The 17,536-nt window shown below is 39.2% G+C and overlaps 1 protein-coding gene across 2 annotated transcripts in view; it reads right to left on the bottom strand.

Annotated features, from left to right (window-relative positions):
* Positions 1–645: 645 nt before the first annotated feature.
* Positions 646–17,536, bottom strand: part of LOC130555585 (UDP-glucuronosyltransferase-like) — a 35,888-nt gene continuing 18,997 nt past the window's right edge. Inside the window, exons 1-5 of one of the 2 annotated variants that reach the window (XM_057335915.1) lie at positions 7,155–8,258; positions 6,106–6,237; positions 5,524–5,611; positions 3,381–3,600; positions 646–1,048 (exon numbers count right to left, since the gene is read on the bottom strand). In XM_057335915.1, coding sequence (XP_057191898.1) covers positions 769–1,048; positions 3,381–3,600; positions 5,524–5,611; positions 6,106–6,237; positions 7,155–8,015 — 1,581 coding nt within the window. In that variant the 5' untranslated portion in view covers positions 8,016–8,258 and the 3' untranslated portion in view covers positions 646–768. Of the gene's footprint in view, positions 1,049–3,380; positions 3,601–5,523; positions 5,612–6,105; positions 6,238–7,154; positions 8,259–17,536 lie in introns of those variants that run through there. The other variant, XM_057335916.1, reaches the window with a different exon arrangement.

Below are 17,536 nucleotides of genomic sequence, written 5' to 3' on the forward strand. Positions count from 1 at the left end.
TGCACATATCTGTTGCTGTATATTTCATTATTATTTGTGCTGTATATACATTGCATTATATATACATTTCAGTATACCTAGTTTTGCACACTTGTTGTTTATAGCACACTTGTTTCTGTGCTCTTATAAACACATACCATATATCTAAATAGTTTAATTGTCATTTTATTATTTTTATATACGTAGGCCTATTTTCCATCTCCTTCTCTTTATTTTATTTTATTCTTTGTTTTCTGTTTTATTGTGTCTGTCCTCTCTACTGTGAAAGGTCTATAAAAAAACAAATACCTTTGTGTAAGCATACTTGGCAATAAAATCATTCATTCACTATACCCACACTCAAAAATACTAAAAATTGGTTAAATGTTTAAAAGCTTAGTAATGTTGTAATAGTCATTTGGGTACCTGATTAGAGAATGTATTTGAATTTAGAAAAGTTTCATATTAAGTGAGCTGTTCTTAAAACGTATGTATTTGTGACAATAATATTAATATAAATGAAGCCTGTTACGTTGATATAATCTCTGTGTCTAATCCTGACAGTATGTTTTCTTTTACAATTTTTTTAATTGAAATAATGTGGCCATGTCTGGCATAATCCTGGGCTAGCGCAGAAAATATTAAGCGGTTTAAATGCACATGAACTGCAGTCCTAGACAAGTCAAGAGCTTTTGTGTGATTTTATTCAAGTTACAGGGTTATTAAAAAGAGAAAGACACAATCCACACACAATCAACCCCACAAATACTTCACAATCACATAATTTATCTACTCCTTCTTCTTTTTCTGAGTCTTCCTGAAGCATTTCCTGAAACAGAACATGCAACTTTTGACAGTCACAAAAATAACAGTCACTAGAATGAGAAGTAGAAAGCCGATAACATCCAGACTGTGGTACTGTATCCAGTTCAGCTCATGGGCTGCGGGTCTGAGGTGCTCTGCTCCTTTGTGCCTCATAACAAACTCAGTCCAGAACACAGCCAGGTCCAAGGGCTCAATGGGGCGGTCTCTATGGACAGCTGAAAGCTTTGTCATCTTCTCCTTGTAACTGTTAAATAAGAGATGAAAAAACGATGGTGTTGATATGCCTTAAATTTCTAAAAATATTTAGACCAGTATTAACTTCCATGCCGGTCTTGGTTAGTGCTAGTCTAGTTGGCCAGTAAACTTAGACCAGCATGATCTTTCTCGTGAGGTGGGTACAGCATATGGAGGACTAAACCTGCAAAAATTATAAATAAATAAATGTATAAATAAATAAATATATAAACGAATAAATGTAATAATATGAAAATAAATAAAGGAATGAATGGTTTGATAAAACAAAATAATTCGTTTTAGCTATTATTGAGCTTAGCTTTAACTTTTCATTTTTTAAATTGATTTATTATTTTTTGTGTCCATTTTTTAATTATTTTTAATTATTATTATTTTTTTTTTAGATTATTTTATTTATCATTTCCTTTTATTTTTACATTTATTTACTTATATGTTTATTTATTTATTATCGCATGTATTTATTTCCACTTTTATTTATTTATTCTTGAATTTATTCTTACTTTTCTGTGTCTTGTATGATAATTAGATGGGTTGGTCTTGCCTACTATTGGTTCAGCGTAGATTGAAGCGTTTGATCGATTACTCTTGACTTGTTTTGGACTAACGTCACGTCACTCACTGATCGTTTGCTTCGTGTATAACGTTAAGTAACTATGGCGGGCGCACAATTAGCTAGAGAGTTACAGCATTTAGCCAATGAAGTCGATAACCATGCATCAAATGACTGTGTGTCATTCAGATTAGATGCACTTATTGATGATTTATTACAGATTGACGGCGAGATAAATGACAAAGTTCTTCCTCGGTTGTTAGCCTCTTTGCAGCACATTCAAAGTCTGTGCGAGTCAGAGGGTGCTATGCTATGGTGGCGTTACAGTTCAACTGGTGAAAATCATAAAGCACAAAATGTAATAAGGTTTAACTACACAGATGAGCTTGTAAACCGAAGTCGCAAGCTAACGCTTTGTCAAAGTGATAGTTATAAGCAGCCTTTCGGTTAGAAAAAGCGTAAAGATTTAATGTAACATGATGTAACATAATGTAAATGAATTGAGACATAGTGAACTTAAGTCACAAGTTAACACGGTAGTAATGAGCATCGTTCTTTCACTACAGGGGCCATCAAATGGAAACCATTCCTTCTAAAAAGACGTGGTTACTAAACGGTACTCGTAAACTACATTCCATAAGAGATAAATAACACAGAGGTCACAAGTTAAAACGGGCATATTCCCTTGATTCATCCAGCTGCATATTGTTGTGTGACATCTTGATATTATTGCAAAGATCCGCAGCAGCTAGCATTGCGAAATAGCTTAGTGTGATTGTTACCGTAGTGACACGCTGCCTCACTTTATTGTATGGGTACGAATCCCGTGTCAAATCGCTTTATTTATTTTTTCACCTCGCTTCAGCCGTTACGGGCGATCATACCAATAATTTGCAATCTTAACAAGAATGTCAAAATCATGTAACAAGAAAGTCTGTGTTTATTAGACATCTTAATATCAAGTCGTCTTGTGCTTTCAGAATCGACGAATCTGCTGAGGTCGTTCATGCACCTCTTTGGCAGAGGACCTGTAACCGGAACTTGGTCACCACCTTAGCACCCCCTGACTCGCACAGATTTTGAAGAACTTTGTCATTTATCTCGCCGTCAATCTGTAATAAATCCTCAATAAGTGCATCTAATCTGAATGACACATAGTCATTTGATGCATGGTTATCGACTTCATTGGCTAAATGCTGTAACTCTCTAGCTAATTGTGCGCACGCCATAAACGTTATACACGAAGCAAACGATCAGTGAGTGACGTGACGTTAGTCCAAAACAAGTCAAGAGTAATCGATCAAACGCTTCAATCTACGCTGAACCAATAGTAGGCAAGACCAACCCATCTAATTATCATACAAGACACAGAAAAGTAAGAATAAATTCAAGAATAAATAAATAAAAGTGGAAATAAATACATGCGATAATAAATAAATATAAAAATAAATAAACGTATAAATAAATGTAAAAAAATAAAAGGAAATGATAAATAAAATAATCTAAAAATAATAAAAAAATAATAATAAAAAAGAAAAAATATGGACACAAAAAATAATAAATCAATTTAAATAATGAAAAAAAAGTTAAAGCTAAGATCAATAATAGCTAAAACGAATTATTTTGTTTTATCAAACCATTCATTCCTTTTTGCAGGTTTAGTCCTCCATAACAGCAGGGTACAAAAGATTACAGACTTGATTCTTGTTGCATAAATTAAAACGTACATTTCATCACTGCATACTGTAACTTATGTATTTCAGATATTTACCTTTTGTCAGTGATGACTTTTTTCAATGCCACCAGCAGTTTTTCTGTGCTCAAATCATAAATACTCAGAGATTCTGCAACCCCTCTGGATACTAAGCGTTGGGCGTTATCTCCCTGATCTCCAAACAGCGGAAGCATCACCATTGGCACGCCGTTACAGATACCTTCATAGATTCCATGTGATCCGCCATGTGTAATAAAAGCCTTAACCTTAGGATGGCCTACACGACATGCAAATTAAAACATGATTTGTGCATTAGCATTCTATAATTAATTGAGTTTGTTAGTGAATTACAACTTGCATTATAATTCAAGCACTTTTATTGTTACAATGAAATGCCAAAAAATTCACACCAACCAGGGCTGGAATAAAAGAAAACTAGGGATGTAACGGTATTGTAAATATCGAAGTATCGCGATAGCATTTTTTCCAGATACTATCGTGGTCGCATGACGATAGATCTTCCAGGCAAAGTGTAGTTTTTTCAGACGAATGGAGCGAGTTGAGGGAAGCAGGAACTACAATTCCCATCAACCCGCGTGCCCATCATCCTCTGCGCTCTGCTGCCGCCCGCTACAGATCAAGTTGAGCGAAAATGGCGGATGCCGCTAGTGGCATAGAAACGGATTTACAAATTGTTGAAGCTAGGGCTGGGCGGAATGACGGAATATTCTGTTACCGCGGAATAAAATGTCAACCGTAAGAGATTTTTCTGTTCCATGTATTCCGCGGAATGTAAATAAGTGGGCGTGGTTAACTCGGCGCTCTGCAAATTAGGCGCTATTCTGAAAAAAAACTAATGAATTAATCCACCCGTAACAAATGAACGTATCAAACATTCTTTTGACCTTCTTTCAGTCTGTAGTTTAGTGATCCGCTCCAGTCCGGCGCGTTCTCTCTCACCCGCAGTGCTCGTGTAGGGATCTGCGCCAGCATTTAAAAAAGCTCATTCTCAACACGTATTTCAGAAGTCAGGTTGTTTTGAAAAGCTGTTAATAGTTTTATAAAGTTTAACTTCAGGCGAGCCAAGGTGAAACTTGCGTTGAAATGCGCGATGATGCGCGTGAGCGCTTTGATGTGACGCGCTTCTACCTCCAGTTTTGGGAGACGCGTGAGGAGTCACCAGAGACTCGCAGTGCAAAAACAAGCCCGAGAGCAGTCGCAACACACTAAAAGATGCTCATTTAATAGAGAGTGAAAGACGATAAAGACCTACAGTACAGACCCCATGAACACCAGTTTAGTCATAATACTGTACTCTCATGTTGTGCATATTCATACTTTTATTGCTATATATGTTGTCTATCTCCTTACTGTATACATATAATAGCCAGGAAGATAAATATGAATAAATAATACATCTGATTATCAGAACTTAATTTGATATCTTTAGTACATTTTCATAACTTACCTACATTTTAACTATGGTGAGCATTAAATGAACTGTAATAAATAAATTAGTTAAATCAATCTAAGAGAAAAATGAGGTATAAATATAAAATATATAATGGGAGTTTGTTCATGAAATATATCGTTACCGTGAAATAAAAAATTCTTACTCACCTTGAAATAGATTTTTGGCCATTCCGCCACCAATCTAGTTGAAGCTAAACGAATTATAAATCGCAATGTGTGGAGCATTTCGTTTTCCGTAACAAGAAACGAGAAAAGGGTGACGGGACCAGAACAAAACAATATGAAGAAACCACTGCCAAGACTCGGTAAGCAGTGAATGAGGTGAGTGTGTGAGTGAAGCAGTGAATGAGGTGAGTGTGTGAGTGAAGCAGTGAATGAGGCGAGTACCTGACTGGTTGTGAGTTGTTAAAAGTTGACAAACAACTCAAACTTTTTTCATTTTAATTTTTTCATGTTTCATGTTCTTAATTTTTATGTTATTAATTTTTATGCTATTATATTACTGTTCTTTGCACTTTAAAATTACCTAATCTAAAAATAATAAATGTGATCTTTGTTCAGTCATAGTTTAATAAACACTTATACCACATTTTTCCAAGTCTTCATTTGTTTTGTTTTTTTTCCTGCACAAAATTCAATAAATATCGTATTGTAGTCTTCATATCGAGGTACTATCGTATCGTGAAATGTTGATACCGTTACATCCCTAAAGAAAACCTAAACGTACCTAAAAGATCGTTTTGGGGAAGCCACTTCATCAGTTTGACATTCTTTGGGGCATCTTCAGGCACGGGTCCTGTGTACCTCCACAGCACCTACCAATGAAAATCATGAAGTAGCACTTTAATCTACAGTCCTGTTTCCCATGTACATACTGTGTACTTGTTATAGTAAATACTATAACTGAGTAATAACTGGTGCTTAACCTGAACCTACCCCTAAACCTAACCTTATCCCATGTAGTTACTTTAAATTTCCCAGTACTTTCTTAGGTAAGTACACTGTAAGTACACTATGTACATGTACTGTAAAGTAAAGTGCAACCATTAGAATTATGCAGATCCTGAGCAAATGTGATTTATGTCTGAGCGTAATGACATTTTCTTAAATATCTCACACTGGATCAGTTCCATGGAATCAGCATAAAAATAAAACCTTTAAATTATATTTAAAACTGTATATCAAAATGGCTGATTTATAATGAAATAATTATAGTAAGTAATTTGCATTCATGTATATATAATGTGTATTACATTCACAGCAAGCATATCAGTTGGATTTCTGCATCTTATTTTATAGTTTAGCTTACCCGCTGAGGTATCTGTTTAAATGCCTCGAAGAACACTCTGGCTTTGGCTTCGGGTAACTGTGACACCATGGATCCCAGAGTAAAAACCACAAAGCCATGCTCTCCAGAACCATTGACAAACTCCTCCAGCTCCTGCACACAAACAGAAATTGGGTTGGGCTCAAAGTACAATAACACGCTTTCCACTGTTAACCACATTTTCATGCAAGCAGTTCTTTCTTGCAGACTTGCTTTTTCCTTTCTTTGTCAAGCACCTACAAAGAAATGCCCACATGCTGTAATCTTATGTGGCATCACTGATCAGATCTGTCGGTTCTCTGTTCGAAATGACTGGTTCACCTCACTCCCTAATTAAAATAATAATCTATCCCATAATTTCTCTGCATAAACTGAAGCATAAACATGTATTAACGACAGGAAATGTCTCTTTCCTCTGGTGGTCTATGCTGTAAGCACAAAGGGGCTACTGATAGCGAAACACTTTTCCTTCTGTGGCTCAGGCATGAATAGTGTTATAAAATTGTGCACTGCAGCTCCCAAACTGACTGTTAGAGCATGTTAGACATTATTTATACAACATTGCATCCTCATAACAGCTATTAGAATATTGACTTTGACATATAGCCCGTTTACTCCATAAGTCATTTAAACAAAGCTTTCCTTTAGCTCATTGGTTAGAGCATGGCGCTAGCAACACCAAGGTCATTTGTTCGATCCCAGGGATTGCAAATACTCAAATACACATGTATAGTTTCATGCAATGTAAGCCGCTTTGGATAAAAGCGTCTGCCAAACACATAAATGTAAATGTAACATTGTTCATGGTTACTAGTTCATATAGCTTATTTGTCTTGTCACTGTTTAATTCATTATCTTGATATTCGTTTTGCTGATTTAGAAATCAATCAATAAAGTTTAGAGGTTTACTTTACAAAGAGGTTCTTATAACCCATATTAATATTGCAACTAATAATAGACAATGCTATTATATAAATTTTGGCCAAATTTGGCAATGTCTACGCTCATTTTATTCAAGATTAACACCTTACCTTTGACAAGGGATCCCTCTTAGCACAGTTAATGCCCCCTATTTGGACTATGTTAGGCATTATGGGTTTGGGGTACTCGAAGGTAAAGTCATACCTCAGAAGCCAGATCGCACCATGACTTAATAGCTCTTTGTAAGTAGTGTCTTTCTTTAGATATCTACTACCCAGTTCATCAAAGATGGCAAACATTGTTTGACAGAGGAAAGGTTCCACTGTTGTCAAAATCATGTTGTTTATTCTCTGAGCAAAACTCATCTTATCCGAGTAACCAGTGAAGAAACGTGGGACAAAAGATGGAGGTGAGGGGCATTTGGCCGCCGCCTCATCCAGCCGACAGGGAATCCCGCGCAAGAAGTAAACGGTGGGAAGTGAAAACTTATGAGCAATGATGGTACCACAAGGCAGGAAAGGATCTGTGAGCAAGGCATCAAATCCCATCTCTCCGAGACTCCTCATCAGAGTTTCATTGTACAGCAGCATTTCACAACCTTTCACCTGCAGGTTTACGAATTTAACCAGGTTCCCGAAATTTGTAAAAAGTGAAGAAATATCCGGGGGCTTTTCCAATGCTTTCTTCTTAATGTTGTTCAAGTTAATGTTTAATTCAGCACTGGTGTAGGGCACAGGATAGCTCTTAGTGATGTAATTACCGGAACTCCCAATCAGAATGCTGGTCTCAGGTACGAGGACCACCACCTCATGTCCACGTTGAGACAGCTCCTCCACTAGGATCTTCATACTAAGCCAATGGCTGCCATCCATCGGTGTGGCAAGCACTTTTCCAGCCCGCACGGGCTCGCAGGAGAACCAGCATAGCAAAGCTAAAATCCCCAGAGCAGAAACACTCAGTGCTCTTACCATGTCTCCAATATCAATACAATACACAGAAAATACAGTGGTTTAAAGAGAAGGACTGCCAATGACGTTTAACATAGGTGGGGCCTCAAAACTAGACAAGGGGCAGGTGATCGTAGATAGACAGATTGCGTAGCCCTCAGTGTCAGCTAATAAGCATCAAACCTTTATGCGTTCTGTCATTGCACTGTGGTTTAAAGTCCAAGAAGTAGGTTAGATGTTAGTCTGAGTTAATTATTTGAAACAAACTGAATGTTCTGTATTAAAGAAGTTATCTACAGATAACTCTCCTGACACAAAGGTAAAGAGGATCAAGTGCCTGCTTCAGGTTAATACTTTTGAAGCCTTATTTTAACCCCAGAACTAAACTTGCAATTGTTTCAAAAGCCGTAAATCACATTAGCAGGTGGTTTCAAAGCATGCACATATTTGGAAGTGATTCAAGCATTCCCCTTTCACTTGAATACTGGCTTTCAAAACAATTCTGCAAGTCACTTTGGGCTTGCAGTACTATACCTCAAAGTCAGTGATTATTATCAGCTCCTCCCTGTATGCATGTAAACACAAGGCTGTCACGCAAAACACGAACTCACGAAGAGAGAGGGATTTAAGCTCAAACACACAGCAGTCAAACAAACTTGGAGTGAATGAAGTGCTGAAATGAAGATTAACAAGCACATGTTTTTACACATGACCACATGTATGCTTCCTGAATAAATTCAGCTGTTGCTTTGATTCCTTTGCAAAAAAGCTAAAAGGTTGTAAGGTTGCATTGTATTCAACAAAGAAGTGGACAATCAAATGAATGCAAATAAATATTAAATTCCATTTACCGTCTGCATAAAATATGATACATTTTTGGTAGCACTTTACAATGAGGTTGTATTTGTTAACATTAGTAAATGCATTAGTAAACATGAATGAACAATTATTAATACTTACATAGTATTTATAAATCTTACTTCATGTTATTTTCTGTATTTGCTAATACGTTAAATAAAATTACATTGGTTAATGCACAGTAAACAACTGTATTGACATTAACAAACATTTATAAATTCTTAAAAACTATTTAGCTAATTGTTAGTTCATATTAACTAATGCATTAAAGGTTCAGTGTATGAAATTAAGTGGCATATAGCAGTGAGGTTTCGAATTGCAACTAACGTCTCACTCCACCGTTCAGCCCTTGCTTTCGAAGCACTACGGTGGCTGAGATAGAACTAAGATGTCGTCACGTTTTCGCTTGTTTCCTGAATAAAATAACATATTTATGAAACGCGATCTGTATAGCAGTTTGTCCTACAGTAAGGGATACTGTAGAAACAACTAGGGCTGTAGTCAAGTCCACCATTGTCAAGTCCAAGACCAGGACTAGTCGAGACCGAGTCAAGTCCGAGTCCAAAGAGGTTCGTGTCCAAGTCAAGTCCAAGTCCAGAGAGGTTCGAGTCCAAGTCAAGACCGAGTCCAATTGAGACAGTCAAGACAGAGACAGAAAAAAATCATAACTACAAGACCACATACTTAACTATTGATAATTTATGTGATGCAAGAGACAGCATATCTTCTATTCTAAGATAATCATTTTCATTATTGTTTGTAATGATCAAAAAGCAGATAAAATAAGGTCATTTTATTTTTACTATATATAGCACTAAAGTCACAAAGCCGAAGTGTAACTGTTTATTACTTGTTTAATGAACTTTTTTATCAGCCCTCCTAACAGCAAGGTTGTGCAGCAATGAACACTTTTGTGCGTGTGTGTGTGTGTGCGTGCGTGCGTGTGCGCGCCTGCCCGTACACGTGTGTGTTCGATAGAGGAGCCGCTAGAAAGAGCAGAGGCTCCACGGCTCGTTTATAAGCACGTCGGTGCCCATCCTTAAATAACATGTTCATCACAATTACAATAAAAATACGATCATTCTTATCTTTAAGCCCTACTTTCCAAACTTTCTAAAATACTCAAATGCAATGCTAACTCTGAAACATGGCATTAACTTACCTCTTTGTGATGCCTTTGCAGGTGTCTTACGAAATTGGATGTTGTCCCACATGTTTCGGGGAAAGTTTTGTTGCAAAAAGTTTCCTTTTAAGCGCACTGTCGATTCATTTATTATGGTTTGTAAAACCAATCTGTATTATGCCGCTGCTCGCTGACATCGTGCCTGATGAATGATTGATGCTGGTTCGCGCCGCGGACGAATCATTCATTCGAACCGGTTCTTTCTTTTTAGTGAACCGGTCGAACCAGTTCAGCTGAATCGTTCCCGTTTAGCGTCTCCCGTAAACACTTAATATTGTCCACAAATTAATTCAGTTATTCACTTTCTGGCGTGCATGACAGTCCCGCGGACTTGAACCAATATACCGGAGTTATTTAATTACAACAACAGCACACACTGAACTGAACTGCTGTGTGAAAAGAGAACTTATGAGCACGCGCAGCTCTCGTTCTAGAGTCGAGAGTCGGCAACAGTTTTCGGATCATTAGTTTTCGGATCACAAGAATATTGCTCTATCAATGTTTTGTTTTGAAGGAGAAAATAAAACATATATCGCTGGACTCGGACGAGACCGACTAGAACATTTGCGAGACCAATGACCAAGTCCGAGACAAGTCCGAGTTCAAATACCAACGAGTCCAAGACAAGTCCGAGACCATAAAAAAAACGTCTCGAGTCCTACAGCACTAGAAACAACATGGTGAATTCCATGTAAGGGGACCCGCGGTGTATGTAGATAGAAGCTCATTCTAAGGTAATAAAAGCATTACATTTCATTATGTATACACCTCTGAATAGATAGTTATGTATATTATATTGCATTTCTGTCAATAGATCTAACCCATTCTCGATCCCAACTTTTTAGAGGTGTCATGAACTGGGCTTGTTTATTGTTTTATACTGTTGTATGAGGTCTACTTATGACGTTCGCGTGGTTATTACATTCAAAAACATCAAAATCAATAAGTAATAGGCTATTTTCTACCCGGGTTTTGAAGCCGGCTCGACAAACGCTCGGTTTTAATGGGCGTGCCGCATTGAAGACTTGATTGGATAGCAGTTTGCATAGTTTGAGCCTTCTGTGAATTTGGTTAGAGACGTAACTTTATGTTACACATTCGCCGTATTCGCACGGGATTAGTAGTATCTGGGGACCTCGTGTGATTTATAAATGACCTCCCCACATTTGTATTTAATGTGGCGCATTCGCACGGGATAAATGAAGCCCGTGATTTTACTCAAATTTACTGACTTATTTCCCGGATGTGATGGCAAGGCTTTGCGTATAGTTTGTATAGCCTATATATGTTGGTGTTTAATGATATCCGTACCTGTCAGCATTTGAGACCCGTGATCGCGAACCAGACAGAGGATCACTGCGATCGTGGGTCTCAAATGTTACGAGAGTTTCTATGATAAATAAACAAACGGGAGACTCCTGGTAACTTATGGCAGCCCAGGCTCATTGTAAATACGTACCTCTGCCTACATTTCTGCACAATGTGAAATATGTAGTTTCAGGTACAAATCGCTGCATCTTTCGAGTGGAATGCCCACTAGAGGCACGTTTTTCTCCATTCTAATGTGTTTTATTAAAAGTTACGAAGCAGACACATGCACAAAGTAAAAAGGTTAGAGCACCTAACCCCACTCCCACTCTAATCCTAAACCTACTCACTTCTCAACCATATAAAACACGGAACAAGCAAATACAAGTCATCCACGGGTATTTATTGCAAACACTGACCAAAAACAGTATAAAAACATTAAAAACAGGTCACATCACATTCGGAATGCTCTAGACCAGGGGTCACTAACTAGCGGACTCCGGTCCGGATGCGGACCGCGAGATGCATCCGTCCGGACCTCAAAGCCTTTTGACATAATAAATAAATGAACGCCTAACATTATTTTATAATGCAATCAAATTTATACCAGGCACATCAAGGTCCGCTCAGTAGCAGTTTGGGTCCTACGGCGCCACGGACAGTTAACATATGGGCACTGTTGCCACGGTCGTTCAGACGTCGACGTCTCGACGAGAGAAGAGAGCCGGGACAGACTCGCTGCACAGCGCGTAGACATATGTAACTGTCAGTGACTGAAAAACAATGTCCTTTTCAAAAGTTAGAAAAGTTGACGCTGAAAACCATGTTTTCCGAGATGAATGGGTCGAGAGATTTGCATTTATTCTTCCTGCATCGAGATGCACGAGACCGGTTTGTCTCATTTGCTCGGAGTCTGTCGCGGTTGTCAAAAGTGGAAACCTTAAACGGCATTATGAAATTAGACAGAGACACTTTGAAGAAACTGTCCGAGGTAAGGACACGGAAAATATATTAGCTCAAAGCCCAGTAGTAGCGATCTACATGTGTCCTCCCTCACTCACTTACCGCCCAACAACGAGCGAATGTTCGGCTAAGAATACAGTGGATCTTAGGTAAACATAACAAGCCCTTTACTGATGGTAAAATAGTAAAAGAGTGAATGGAGCCTGCGTGTGAAACACTTTTAGAAGGAAAATAAAGACATGAACTAAAAGAAAATATTAAACTAACCCCCCTTTCAGCTGCAACAGCCACAAGAAGAGCTGAAATGTTATCAGATGATGATCAGTCGCAACTTGATGTTGCTATTTGTTCATCTCATTTCAGCAGAAAACATCACTTTATTTTTCTTTTAAAGTTGATAATGTTGAAATGAATGTATGTTCAATGCAGGTGTAGAGATTATGGCATTTTGCACATTTTCCTTCATTATATTGTTGTCAGACATTGTTATGCCGTTGTATAGATATGAAAAGACATGTTTATTTTTTTGGTCTGCCAAAAACCATCAATTCATGATTTTAGGTATTTAATTGTCCGGACCTCGACTGGCAAGGAGGGTTTGTTTACTGGACCTCAAGCAATTTTAGTTGAAGACTCCTGCTCTAGACCATACGATATCATTGTGTGATGAGCAAATAAGGTTTTAATTACCGATGATCACGCTCCAGAGGTTAGCGTGTGACGCAGTTGGAGCGAGACTGCCAATGCCATTTCATAAAGTAGGCGAACGTAATGACGCAACCAGTCACAGACTCACAAGACACCAGTCACAGACTCACAATCAAAGCTGGTGTAACTCCACCATTCCGGCGGCAATTTTTGAAAACTGTTACTGTGCGCATCCGGTCCGGATCGGAGTTTTAAGGCAGACGGAGAAGGGGATCGCTTTTGATTTAATTTTTCAGCCTCGGAACACTTGGAATAGTTGCACTTTTTTAATAAACAGCATCTGTACAAAATACTAATGCATTTTGATCATTTATTCATTTATTGGAGCTATGCTTAAGTAAACAACAAGTTCTTGATTTACCTCAGCCAAACACAATCAATCCTCACAGCAATGACATCAGTTTATCGGCCACGGGATATCCATCAATAATATTCAGTATCATCACTTTGTAACCTTGAATGTACCTGCATCAACACAGAGAAAAACTCATGCGCCACTAGTGGACATTCCACCCGAAAGATGCAGCAATTTGTACCTGGAGCTACGTATTTCGGGTTATGCAGAAATGTAGGCAGAGGTACATATTTGCAATGAGCCTGTGTTGACTTGTGGATATGACCCAGCACCTGAAATAATACCAAAACACTTCAAAACATCCTCTATTATTCGCAAACGATGGATAAAACCTTGAAAAATGATATATGAGCCCGCCAAATCACAGAGATGCTGATTCACACGGGACTGATGTTATAACAGGACCTCGGCGTTCGTCAAAATATGGTAGGTAATTTGTGGGGGAATTTTTACTCTACAAATTACAGTCATGGCTGATTCGCATGGGATTAAGATCACAGACAACCTCTGCAATTATTACAAATGAGGTCCCCAGATTATACTAATCCCGTGCGAATAGGGCTCAGGGCATATCAAGCGATCTCTAACAAAGCAATAGTGACGTATAGTACAAAACTCCATAGTCCCGCCTCCAAAGTCTCAGAAGTCAACTCAACGAGCGAGCTATGACGTTATTATAATGACAAATGTCGCGAGCGCATTATTACAAGGCGAGAGTCCATTCTTGTAATACGAGCGCGCGAATCTGTCCGATTTCCTTTGCTCATGCCCAAAACTGGAAGCGCGCTTTCAATTATACGCTGCTCTCTTATGAATTTTCTCTCCTCTCGCTCAGTGAGCGTGTGCGCACTCAAATTGCGTGCCGTGTGTCCATGAATCCTTTGGTACTCTTGCTCTCGAGAGGTCCTCCTGTGTGTTCCAGGCATTATAGGCTGTCAAAAGTAGTCAACCAATCAGGGATAGGCTTCCACGGTGGGCCAATGAAAACGCGACCTCTTACATGGCATCTTATTGGTTGAAAGTGACTCGACGTATTCAACGAAGAAAGATGGATCCATCACGTTCTCAGGTAACAATATTAATATATTTGATGCAACATTATTAATCAAATGTGTATTAGAAATGAACGGGGCATTAGGATGTTTTGTAGGCTACATATAAATGTCAGTTTAACTACCATGTTATTCAGACAAAACAGGCCAACACCCTCAAGTTCATGCATGTCGTACACTAAACATAGTATCCTCAAAATAGTACTAAATTGATTACCGAACAATTTAGATTGGTGTCTTAAGTTAGCTTTATTTTAAAATAATATTTACTACAAGTAACAGTATATCAAAACAATAATAGCAGTGGAGCATTTGGAAATATCATATAATATTCTATACCTATTTGGTTATGCATTTAATGCATTTGCAGACTGACACTGTAAGTGTTCTGCATTCAGTGTTCCAGAAGTTCAGGGCATAAAACTGAACTTCTATGCAATATACCAAACGCTCCCTTACCGTTCATTTCTAATATACATTTGATTAATAATGTTGCATCAAATATAGTAAAATTGTTACCTGAGAACGTGGTGGATCCAGAGGCGTATTAAGGCATGGTGCCCCTGGGCAACAGCCCAGAGGTGCCCCCCATCTACCCACCTACCCACACGCAAGAATCCACTCATTAAAAGATTTATATATTAAAAGATTTTATAAGAATGAAACTCAGCAATTTACAATATACTATTTTACAAGAATTACACATTAACATGACACCTTTGTAGAAAAAAACACAAAAAACAACTCTTTTCATCAAGCATTTTTAACAATTAGGCCTACTGTAGTTAAGAGGTCGCATTTTCATTGGCCCGCCGTGGAAGCCTATCCCTGATTGGTTGACTACTTTTGACAGCCTATAATGCCTGGAACACACAGGAGGACCTCTCGAGAGCAAGAGTACCAAAGGATTCGTGGATGCACTGCACGCATTTTGAGTGCGCACACGCTCACTGAGCGAGATGAGAGAAAATTCATAAGAGAGCAGCGTATAATTGAAAGAGCGCGTACAGTTTTGGGCATGAGCAAAGGAAATCGGCGTGCGAGCGGACAGATTCGCCGAGCGCTCGTATTACAAGAATGCACTCTCGCCTTGTAATAATGCGCTCGCGACATTTGTCATTATAATAACGCCATAGCGAGCACGTGTTGAGCAGTTGCGAGAGCATAGAGAGAATCGCGCGCGCGCTCGTCAAAGCCTCTGCTCACGGACTGAGTTTTTGCTCGCGGAGCCTTTTCCGCTTGCGGATACTGTTCTGCTCGCTCGCGGAGTTTAAATGCGCCCTCGCGGAGCAGCTTTCCGCGCGTGGTTATCATTATGCGCGTTTGCGCGTTGATTCCATGCGCGTGAGTTTTGTATGAAGGTATTTCAGTAGCAAAACTTGAGAGCATGTAGATTTTAATTTGTGAACTTGTAAAGTAAGTATTTGTACCTGTACACTAAAATGTACACTCACAGCCCCAATGTGAAAACTTGTCAAATAAAAAACTGAAGTTGAATGTTGAGATTTGCACTTGTGGACAAAACTCACAAATCTGTCTTCTGCATTTGAAGTTGCAGAAAAATAGTCACAAACGTGTAAACTGGCATTTACAAAATACATTGGCAGATACAAATGCATAGCACATATTTACACGTTTTCCTAGATTCAGATTTGAAATGCAACCACAAATAGGCATCTACAACCTCTCAAACCTGTCACTGCAGTTTCAAATCTTCCCGCCTTGACTTTTGCTACTACTTTCGCGATAAACCCGTTGCAAAACTAACTTGTGCACTTGAAAGCTCAGAGGCGAGAGAAATAACGGCATTTGATGACGTCACCGGGCTGAGCCACACCGCCCCCTAATGGCAGGAAAAATCACAATGAAAGGATCTAGCAAATAATAGTTTAAATAATGTTTAAATAACTAAAGCGAAACCATCAGACGTATGTATACTATCATGTATAATTATTCCATGACTTATACTATCTTGTATAGATATCATTTCGTAATGTATTTTAATGATATCATTCTGTACACTATCGATAATACGTTGTGTACTATGGTTTGTTTTAAAATATAATGACAGGCTGACTACATTTTCCGTTATGTATACTATAATGTTCATTGATATTGTCAAGACAAGGTAGGAATAAGAAATTCGGAGACTCAAATGCGGGAAAAAAAAGAGGGTTTTATTGAACACACAACTGTCCACCGGACCAGCTACAGGTACCTCGTGAGCCCGTGGGGAGATGACTCGACCCAGCGGCACTCACGGTAAGAACGGTAATAGAATCCAAACAGGAGAAACCTTGACTCTAACGGAAGCTCGGCGGGGAGGGGTCTCGACCCGCTGGCAGAATCCGGATGACTGTGGTGATCCCTTGTGAGGCGATGCCGGGAGGTGAAGAGAGCGGAGGTCCGAGACGCCAGAGAAACTGAGGAGGTACAGGGGAGAAGAGAGTAGCCAAGAGCAACAAGACACTGGAGCAATACTGGAACAAATAAACATGACTAAGAGATACTAAGACTTAGACAAAAAAACCTAAACAAGACTGTGGCAGTCAGAGCTGGCATTACACACGCAACGGTCTGACAAAAGACAAGAAAACAAGAGGGCTTAAATAGAGGGTACCTAATCAGCGGGGAATGAACAACAGGTGAATAATAATAAGGAGCCAGGGGGGACTGCTAATTAGGGACGAGCAACAGGAGTGTAGGTGATGAGGAGATGGAAACCCGGTGAGAGGAAAGCCTGAAGGGGAGAAACGGGGACAGGGCTAATGACGTAGACACTAAACACGTGGAGAACCGTCAAGACGGTTCCACAAGAGTTTGACAAAACAAAACAAACACTCACACCAGACAAGAAGGTCACGACAAGACTGAGATCACGACATTACCCCCCCCCCACAGGCGCCACAGGGTGTCTAGGGGGAGGGCTCACCTCGCCTCCGGTGGAAGTCCACGATCAGCGACCGGTCCACGATGTCGCGAGACGGTACCCAGCACCTCTCCTCTGCACCATAACCTTTCCAGTCCACTAAATACTGGTAACCCCGGCCACGCCGGCGTACGTCCATCAGTTTCCTGACGGTGTACGTTGGGGATCCGTCCACCAGGTGCGGGGGGG

This window comes from Triplophysa rosa, linkage group LG6 (genome assembly GCF_024868665.1).
Source record: "Triplophysa rosa linkage group LG6, Trosa_1v2, whole genome shotgun sequence".
Taxonomy (NCBI): Eukaryota; Metazoa; Chordata; class Actinopteri; order Cypriniformes; family Nemacheilidae; genus Triplophysa; species Triplophysa rosa.